At 43.5% G+C, this 10196-nt stretch overlaps 1 protein-coding gene across 1 annotated transcript; it reads right to left on the bottom strand.

The window, feature by feature from the left end:
- Window positions 1-375: 375 nt before the first annotated feature.
- Irak1bp1 (interleukin 1 receptor associated kinase 1 binding protein 1) lies at window positions 376-9589 on the bottom strand. The gene is made up of 4 exons (XM_042687102.1): window positions 8965-9589; window positions 8378-8443; window positions 846-976; window positions 376-756 (listed from the first exon to the last, which is right to left on the bottom strand). The coding sequence occupies exons 1-4, from the start codon at window positions 9274-9276 to the stop codon at window positions 480-482; spliced, it is 786 nt and encodes a 261-aa protein (XP_042543036.1). The 5' UTR covers window positions 9277-9589; the 3' UTR covers window positions 376-479.
- Between the last annotated feature and the right edge of the window lie 607 nt (window positions 9590-10196).

Here is a 10196-nt window from a genome sequence, read left to right on the forward strand (position 1 = left end):
ACTACTCAGGAGGCTGAGATCTGAGGATCCTCATTCAAAGCCAGCCAGGGCAGAAAAGTCCATTAGATTCTGACCTTCAATTAACCACCAAAAAGCCAGAAATGGAGCTGTGGCTCAAGGGGTGGTGCTAGCCTTGTCCTTAGTTCACACCCCAGGACACACACACACACACACACACACACACACACACACACACACACACACACACACACACACACACACACACACACACACACACACACACACACACACACACACACACACACACACACACACACACACACACGTGTACACACTAAATCTTCATTTCCTAAGAATGTCTCAGAGTAAGGTATGCAGAACAGAAAGTGTGTTCTGTGGGACTATATTTAAGAAGTGACATTTTTTTCAGAGAAACAAATTTACTATACAATACACATGCTTGTAACAAAAAGAAATATTATAAAAAGTATAAAAATAGATAAAAGTTATATAGTATTTTAATTTCGGAGATGCTTCTTTTTCTTCTCTTTCCCCTTTACCTCAAAGGTTACGAAGACTTTGGAGGCAGCATATAGTGTTGCACTTTTTATTTTCTGTTGTACAGTTAGTGAACTTAAGGGTCCGGATGATGGATGCTCCTCTATTTGTCCTTCCCATTCTTTTGTTTCTTCTTCTTTGATCAGTAAAGGTTTCCCCAGGGTCTGGCCAACGAGATGACAGACTTCTTGAGCTTTGCGCCACGCATTCTCCACAGCAACAAGACAGGCTTGCCGTCTTGGGATGAAAGCAGAGGTCATTAGTAGGGCAGTCATGAGGAGGGGCACGGAGCAGTTCTGGCTCAGTTGCTCAGCTGCTGCACTTACCGCAGGTTCTCCGCAGCACCGGGTGCGTGATAGAACTGGGGTGGCTCAATCACAACAGAGCTGTCCAACTTCTCAACGAGGAAGCTACAAATATTTTGCATTTTTTCAAATTCCGTAAATGTAATACAGACCTGTAAGTGAAAGGACCTTAGTATTATTTTTATGTCTGATGCATTGTTTTGAAATTTCCTCTGAAGGTAACAAAAGTCCAGCCAAATTACAGTCTTTTTGTGGTACGTAACAGGTAAGAACAATCTGTTTGATACTCATGTATTTCCGTCTCCCAGGTGTACAGGTATTCTCGAACACAAAGCCTAAGCAAGATGCTTTATATACCAAGTACGTAAATAATCGCAGCCCTCTACAGTGTGTGTTCATACCTGTAACAAGGAAAGCTGGAAGATGCTAATGATATCCTCAATGATAATCATGATCCTGAAATGCTGCCAGCAGTGAACATGGCCGGGCTGTTCTGCTGACTGCTATTGACAATTTGATCCATGGCTCTTCAGGTCATTTGTCCTTGCAGACTCGGTCCTCTTGGGAGGCCACAGGGGATAGCTCCTAAAGTATTTACTGTGAACTTTCTATACCTGCATTCCAGGCACATGCTGCTTCAGATCTACTACTTCTCGCCTCTTTGTTGCTTAACTTTGGCCCAAAAGAGGCTTACTGGTACAGACTCCTCCCTGTATGTCAATCCCACACACAAGCCTCCAATGTGCAACCAGACCAAGCCAGATAGTTCATCCTGGCAATAACAAAAGGCCTTCAGGAAATAGCTTATCCCACCCCCGGGCTCAGACAATGGGGGATGGCTGCAGAATACAAATGGAGTCACTTGAGCTCACCCTCTGAAAAGTTACTCAAGATGAGAGGTTGAGTAGTAATAACCATGAGCATCTTACTCCCATAGCCATCCACCTCCCATCTGGACAAGAATCTGTACCTGCCTTTCTTTCCCCTCTACTTCAATAGCTACAGGAGAAGCCTAGAATGCTTCTGCTCCTTCCTGAACCTTAACTGCTCACGTTTTAGCCAAATTTGTTTTCACTAGTCTCTGGATTATGACACTACAAGTGACACAGCTTAAGGACAACTCTACTAAACTCCAAAACAGAGAGGAGGCAGCAGACAATGAATGTATCAACACAGGACTGAATATCCTATGGCAACACAAGCGGACATATGTTCTAGTTAGGATTTAGTGCACTGTTTACATTTTAGACAATTCAGCCAGGAGAGCTGAGCCCAGATTAATGCCGTGTCTGACTCTGCTACAAACTTGGGAAATATCCTGTCCTCCTGTTTCTCGGGATCACACAGCAAAGGACAATAGTGTTGCATACTGTTCCATTTACAATCCTCTGTGGGGCTCTTAGTCTGCTCCTGTGTTTAAGGCTGTTGTCTTTCTGGCACCAACCTTGCATGCTGTTCCTTAAACATCTAGTGATTCTGTTCTCCAAAGGTTGAACCCCCTCTACAGGGTACCCCTGGGTCACCCATGACCTGCAATCCTAGGTCTTCTAGCTATCTCCATAACAGAGAACAAGGACAAAGAGACTCAGACCCCAGACTTTATGCCCCACACCAGAGGGAAGAAACCAAAGATGGACCTCAACTTCCCATTCCCTAAAACATTTCAGTCTGCAGCCCGTAAGTGGGGAGTGACAGGTGACAGCCAGCCAGGGGCAATGGGAAATGTAAGTTTGGGCATCTAACCAAACTGATGTGACATTTAAAAATTCATTTTATAACATTTTAAAATTTACCATTTTTCCCCCCATTGGAGGACTTAACCCTAGTAACTTTTATCTCTTCCTCTTTCTAAAAAATTACTTCTTAGTCTAATCTAAGCTATTAAAATTCCTGACTGACTGATAGTAATTATGTCATTTTTTTTTCTTTTTTGTCGGTCATGGGGCTTGAACTCTGGGCTTGGGCGCTGTCCCTAAGCTCTTCAACTCAAGGAGAGTGCTCTACCGCTTGAGCCACAGTGCCACTTCCGGTTTTCTAGTGGTTTATTGGAGATAAGAGTCCACAGACTTTCCTGCCCGGGCTGTCTTTAAACCTCGTTCCTCAGATCTCAGCCTCCTGAGTAGCTAGGATTACAGGTGTGAGCCACCGGCACCCAGCTGTCATTTTTCTTTAATACCACTGAAGTATGTTATTTTTAAAACCTATTGGCAGAAGCAAATCTATTTTGTTTTATCCCTTTGAGCGTATGGAGACAGTTGTATGTTCAGCTACCGTCCTTATAGTGCAGAGCAGTTGTCTTTCATCATAAAGAGTGTGTGTGTGTGTGTGTGTGTGTGTGTGTGTGTGTTTCTGTGCCAGTTGTGGGCCTTGAACACAAGGCCTAGGACTGTCCCTGTGCATTTTTTGCTCAAGGCTAGTGCTCTACCACTTGAACCACAGCTCCACTTCTGGATTTTTTTAGTGGTTATATGGAGATAAGAGTCTCATGGACTTTCCTGCCAGGGCTGTCTTAAACCAGGACTCTCAGATTTTAGCTACCTGAGTAGCTAGGATTACAGGTGTGATCCACTGGTTTCTGGCAAACAAAGACTTTCTGAAGACTTATTTCCCACGTAATTTCAAAACTCAAGCAAATAGACAAGTGAAAACATCCCATTCACCACCTTAAATTACAAGACTGGAACAGTCCAACACATGCAATTTTCTCTTTTGTGAACTAGTCTCTACTTCCACAGAATATATCTTCTTTCAGCATCACCTCTGAAGGAACATCTTATAAAAGCCCATTCTGCTCTCATTTCACCAATTCTTCGTTTCTTCAACACTTATCTGCAGTTTACAAGGCTACTAGAGCTCTCCTCACTGTTTCTCGTGCTTCAGGTACTTTACACTGCCAGCACTTCATTCCTGACCACTCTCTACCTTCTAGATCCTGGCTCCATTGTCACTAAGACAGCTTCCATGAAATTCCTTTGTCCAGTTTTTTATCCATTTTCCGTAGTCTGTAGTTCCTCTCTCTGTACCCTTTAATCCTGGGCATGCAGAATTCAGATTTCTATGCTTCTTGTGGACATCTTTTACTCTAAGTTTATTTATTTTAGCTTCTTAAAATGGAAATTTTCGAACATTCACAAAAGTAGAATAGGATAAAGAACCCTTTGGCATCTACTATCTAGTTCCAAAAATGACACTATTTTTTGGCTTTCCACATACTATATGTATTCTACATTTTCAGTACACATTTCTATTACTTTTGATAAATAACATGAAGCTCTGTAATCACAATAACACCATCTGGACCTGTCCCATCCCTGCTCCAAATTTGCTCTCATCACTCTGTAGTCATTAGTTCCTCCCTACCTCCCAAACTCTGGCAGCCGTTTGTCAGATCCCCACTGGTATAGCTTGTCTTTTCCAGAAAGCCGCATGAAGGGAAGCATGCAATATGTTCTTTGGAGACTTCTTTCATCTGACATAATGTATATGCAATTTACTCATGCTTTTGCATATCTATTTGTTTTGTTCTCAGTAGTAATCTGTTATATGGATATAACCACAGTGTGTTTGCAAACCATTACAAGTTGCTCCCAGCTTTTGACTATTATGAATAAACATGCCTCTCCAAAGTACTTCTAGATCCTTGGCATTTTCAAATGTATACTGTATTACAAAGTTTGTCAACTTTTATTATAAAACCCAGTTGGACTGACTAGGAATGACTCAAAACCACGCTGAAAATCCATCTCATCTCACTCCCCTTGGAAAATGGCATAATCAAGGAAAAAAATGCTGTCCGTTTATGTGTCTTGTTTTGATAAATGTCTACTAAAACCCTTTGCCATTTTTGTGGGTCAGGTTTACTTTTTTGCTTTTGAAAAATTCTATGTGCTATCCGGTCTCATTTAATATACCTAATAGCAAGTGTTAACATTGAATTTTAGTGTTTGCTTTATCCACAGACATAAAGCCACATACATCTTCCTATACATCAGCCACACATTTTCCTATACATAGGCCAGCCTACTGTATTTGTGATACTTCTCACCTAGCCTCTGCTGACTACTAGCACTGAGCTAAAGGTAATCATGTCTTGGGTAGTGTAACATAACAGTAGTTCTGGCTTCCTGTAGCCTTATAAAAATAGTAAGATCTTTGCCAGTGACTCATATTTGTAATCCCAGCTACTGAGGAGTTTGAGATACTGAGGAGTTTGAGAACTGAAGATTGAAGTTTGAAGCCAACTCAGGCAAGAGAGTCTAGAGGGCTTTTCATCTCCAATTAACCACCAAAAAGCTGGAAGTGGCTCTGTGGTTCTAACAGTAGAGTGCTAATCTTGAGCAAAATAGCTCAGGGACAGTGTCCAGGCCCTGAATTCAAGCCCCAAGGGCAACCCCACCCAGACCCACATACACACTGAATATGATATATTTTTTCCGTTTTTATTATTTACTTCATTGTTATTATGAAGGTGATGTACAGGGGGATTACAATTACGTGAGTCAAGTAATGAATACATTTCCTTTTCTACAGTGTCTCCTGTTCCCTCTCCAAGTCCCTTGCTCCCCTCTCCACCCATGAGTAGCTTAGTTCACTTTCATCAGTGTCCAGGGAGCTCCATTGCTGCACTTTTTTACCCTTTTTCCTGGAGTTTTGTACCCTCCTCTCCACCCTCCCAAAGATATACATGTGAATACACCATACACAAATAAAAGAATCATCAAAAAATAAAAAGAGATCTTTTTGTTTCCATATCTTGGAGTTCCTCCCTCCCCTCTATATATGCATAGATATACACAGATACAGCTAGATATATAAAGAGGCACATAGGCATTGCTCCTTTGTGTTTTTCTCCTAAGAGTATCCTCTTTTTATCTCACTGTACCTAGAGTCCTGTATAATTTATCATATCCCAGTGTATTTTAGATCTAATTTCCAGGTATCAGAGAACCTGTGCCCCTGTCTCTCTGAGCTTGGCTTACCTCATTTAACATGATTTGTTCTAGGTCCATCCATTTCCCTATAAATGACATAGTTTCATTCTTTTAATTCCCTTGTGTATAGGTATCACATTTTTGGATCTACTCATCTATTGTGGGGCATCTGAGCTGTTTTCACTACTTGGCTATTGTGAATAGTGCAGCAATGAACGTGGATGTGCAGGTATCTTTATCATATCCTAGCTCATGATGTTCTGGGTAGAAGCCCAGGAGTGGTATGGCTGGGTCATAGGGAAGATCTATGTTTAGTTTTTTGAGGAACTTCCAAAATGCTGTCCAGAATGTTTGTACTAGCTTACAGTCCCACCAACAGTGCAATAGGGTTCCCTTTTTTCCCACATCCCAGCCAACATTTCTTGTGGTTTGAATTCACAATGTTGATCCATCAATCTGGGGTGAGATGGAATCTCAGAGTTGTTTTGATTTACATTTCCTTTATGGCCAGGGATGATGAACATTTCCTCATATGTTTACCTCTGTCATTCTTAATTCCTCTGAAAAGTCTCTCCTTAACTCCTTTGCCCATTTAGTGATTGGTTTGTTAATTTTGGGAGAGGTTCATTTCTTGAGCTCCTTGTATATTTTGAGTATTAGACCTTTGTTTGATGTATTGCTGGTAAAGATCTTCTCCAAGCCTGTTGTCTCTCTTTCTAGTTTAGTAACCATTTGCTGTGCAGAAACTTTTTATTTTGATGTAGTCCCGTTCGTCAAGTCTCTCACCTATCTGTTGTGCCCTGGGACTCTTTTCAACAGTCTTTTCTACCTATACCTGTAAGTTTTAATGTTTTTCCTATACTCTCTTGCAGTAATTTCAAAGTTTCAGGTCTGAAATATTATATATATATATATATATATATGAAGAAATTAGAATACAAAAAACAAAGCAGAAGGAACAACAGTCTAGTCATGTGCTCAGCTCAGTTAGCCTTGTCTTAAATCAAGCAGCTCTCTAAAAGTCCAGCCTCAAAAACAACTTTGTGGTCATACAACTTTCTACTTTGGGGAAGTTTGGCTGTCCAGTCTCGGGTCTATTTCACTCTCCTGCTTATTCCCTGGTGTATCCTCATGATAAACCTCTTAACTAGGATAACCTTTTCCTATCTATGCCCATTAAAATCTGAGGTCCTGTCACTAACAAGTACTGATGGGTAATATTAAAGACTCCCTATCTACAGTCTGGAATCCTAACCTGACTAATCTTCATCCTGGTTTGAATGGTACTTTTTGGTCCCTATCACTACCAAGTAATTGTTGCCAAATGGATCCTTAGTTTTAAATTTTCTTGAATAAATTTTAATTGAGAAACAACAAAACTGTTACAGGAATCACTGGGGCAATAAACAGAACTGTTGAAATAACTCTCTCAAGTGAAAATAAGTTAGCTTTCTAATTTTCATTCTAATTGACTAGGTCCAACTTATCTAAACCTAGTATTAAAATTTAAAAAAAAAAGTAATGTATTCTCTGTCTGCAGATGGCTTGAGGTTAGTTACCTCAACAGATGTTGCATTCACTCATTGGATAAGCAAATCTCACTCTTGTTTCTTAGGATAAGGTCATGTTCTAAATACACACACAAAATGCTGGGAGTCAAAGCAGTCTTCTTGGAACCAACCACAACTAGAGCATACTCGGATTTCAAAAAGTCCTGATCAGCAAGCAAATCTTTAAAGGTAAAAGTATAGGGGTCATCTGATAGAGTATAATTTTTCAAGTGCAATGAAAATATTTTCTTGCTTTTGAAGTGTTTTTTCATTTTTAATTACACTTACCCCAACATGGTAAGACTGCATTGTGGAAAAAAAAAAGTATGTTAAGAGTTTCACAATCTTTTATGGCTTTATTTATTGTTGTTTGTTGTTTTGGATTTTACCGTAATATCTTCATATACCCACTCCCTACCCACTCCCAACTGCTGTGTTTTGGGGCAGTAGTGAGGTTTGAACTCAGGGATTTGTACTTGTCTTTCCTAAGCAGCTGCTTTTACTGATGAGTTCCTTATTTTTGAACCACTTCCTGGTTAGCACAGACCTCATCCAGTTTCACTTAGGTTAGGCTTTCCATTAGCTAGAATAACAAGAACCCACTATTATGTCCAGCTTTCTGTTGAGAAGGGCATCTTACAAACCTTCTGCCTGAAGCTAGCCTTCAAACCCCCATCCCTCAAAACCGCAGCTAAAATTATAGGCAATAACAGCAAAGGCATTTTCCATTTACTTTTCATCTAAAAGAAACTTCTCTCCTGTAGTGCTTCATGTTCATTAGGCCATAATATTTTTAGAAGTTTATTCAGGTGGCATTTAATTGCTCTTTCTCTTTGGCTACTTTTATTCCATATAAACAATTCCTCTGAAATAAATCTCATTAAATTTGTTTGAAAAGATCACCAGAGGATCTTCAAATGAAGCAGATGAACCATTCAAATGATTTTGAGCAAAATAATCTTTTATCACTCTCACGAGGAGCATTTCTCTGGTAGATTTCAGCTCTAGATGAAAACAAACAGCAAGTTGTCCCCAGAGTCACACTACTTCCAGTAATTTGTGCATAGCATACCTCTGCTTCCATGTGATATGCATTTTCCACTCTTCTAAAATCCTTTGTGACGACTATATTTTCTGCCTGAAACAGAAGGAAGGTACAAGAGAGTATTAGTAGGATACGTGTGGCTACTGAATGCAATTACTCGAAAACACAGTAAGGTTACACAAGAAGCCTACCTCATTCCCGGATTTAGATAGTTCTGAGCAAGCACAGCCAACGTGAAATAAATGTTTGAAAAAAAAAATCAAAAGAAATTTCGAGAAAAAAAAATTAAATTCTTGCTACTACTGCATACCAGTTAAGGCTTTCCAGTCAGTCTGGAGTTGTCAGATGTGTTTAAATCATGTGACCTGGCCTTTCCAGGCAGGTGGGCAGGCAGGCCCCCCCCCCACTCAGGGCGCCCCTCACCTGCAGCCCCGCCCAGCCCCCCACCTCTCCGGGGTCCCCCCCTGCGCCCCTCACCTGCAGCCCCGCCCCCCGCGCTCTCCACCCCACCCCCGTGATCCCCTCACCTGCAGCCCCGCCCAGTCCCCGCCTCCTGCCCCCCCCGCGCCCCTCACCAGCTCTCCCCCCCCCCCCCCCCCCCCCGCGCCCCTCACCTGCAGCCCCTGCCGCCGCAGGCTCTGCGTGATATAGTCCAGGCGGCGCCCCACGCTCTTCTTGGCCTCGGCGGCTGCCTCTTTGGTACTGCGCATGCGCACCGTCACCTGCGCCCGGTTGGGGCCCGCGGACACCTCGGCGGTGCCGCTGACGTGTACCTCCCGGGTCCCGGCTGGGACCTGTGTGGAGACCGGCTGCCGGACACCGCGCAGCACTTCTCCCCCGGAGACCTCATTGTGTTCCTGGCCCCGGTCAACCCACGGAACCAGCTGTACGAACACACGAGACGGAGGAGCCTGGGGTAACGACATAGCTTACGGCAGCCGGGTTTCCATAGCAACTGCAGGCCGACGGTGGCCGACGCGGCCCACGTGTGTCGCGGGAACTGGCCAGGGAGTGCTGGGCGCGAAGGATGCCGGGATGGTGCTGAAGGCCCCGTAGTGCGGGGCGCGGGAAGGATCCCCGGATGTCGTTACAGGCCTGAGCTCCAGAAGGAGGGAGCTTCGCGCGTAGAGGACGTTGTCGCCCCTTCTCCGTGAGATCGGCCGGCTTCGCTTTAAACACGTTTATATGATGGCCTTCGTAAACCCCAGCAGGCCGCAGCAGCTCCCGCTCCGTGAGCCTCGCCCCCTCCCAGCCTCACCGCCCGCATTGCAGCCCCGCCTCCAGGGGAAGCTGGAGAGGCCAGGCCGGTGACCTCGCCCCGCCCCGCCGCGTCTGCCAGGGATTTGTGGTTTTGTTTTCCCTGGCTTGGTGGTGCCCGCCCAGACTGGCTTGTTGTGGTCCCCATGGGTCACGGCTGGTTTTTATTTATGTATGATTCACAAGAGGTGGTTTCTCAAATCCCTTTATCCAAGGTGATGTTGATAACTTGTTTTTCCTCTCCCACATTTGTTATGTGGCTGTTTGACGCCCATATCAGGTAGCGTGAGGGACCTATGCGAAGCAGAGAGAAAATAATGGACCGTTGTTTGCACACTAGCCAAACGTTTGGAACGATCGGAAAGTCTTTTGAATTCCCTCTGAAATGGTTAGAGTAACCCTGACTTGGACCCGGCGTGGAGAGGGAAGCAAATACCACGTAGTCATTGCTGGGTTTGGGCACCTTAGCTTCTATTTCCTTAGTTTCTGTAGGACTGGGAAGGTGGCTCAGTGGTAGAGTGTGCCTGGCATGTATGAGGCCCTGGGTTCGATTCCTCAGTACCACATAAGCAGAAAAAGCTGGAAGTGA

This window comes from Dipodomys spectabilis, unplaced genomic scaffold (genome assembly GCF_019054845.1).
Source record: "Dipodomys spectabilis isolate Male_0828 unplaced genomic scaffold, ASM1905484v1 ptg000102l, whole genome shotgun sequence".
NCBI lineage: Eukaryota > Metazoa > Chordata > Mammalia > Rodentia > Heteromyidae > Dipodomys > Dipodomys spectabilis.

Bases quoted from the DNA above. Each gene is read 5' to 3' on its own strand.
- Irak1bp1 (XM_042687102.1), bottom strand. From the start codon at position 9,276: ATGTCGTTACCCCAGGCTCCTCCGTCTCGTGTGTTCGTACAGCTGGTT. The intron at 977-8,377 runs GTATGCTATGCA...TTTCACTTACAG, and splicing joins CATATCACATGGAAGCAGAG to GTCTGTATTACATTTACGGA. The intron at 757-845 runs GTAAGTGCAGCA...TTTCATCCCAAG, and splicing joins GGTGCTGCGGAGAACCTGCG to ACGGCAAGCCTGTCTTGTTG.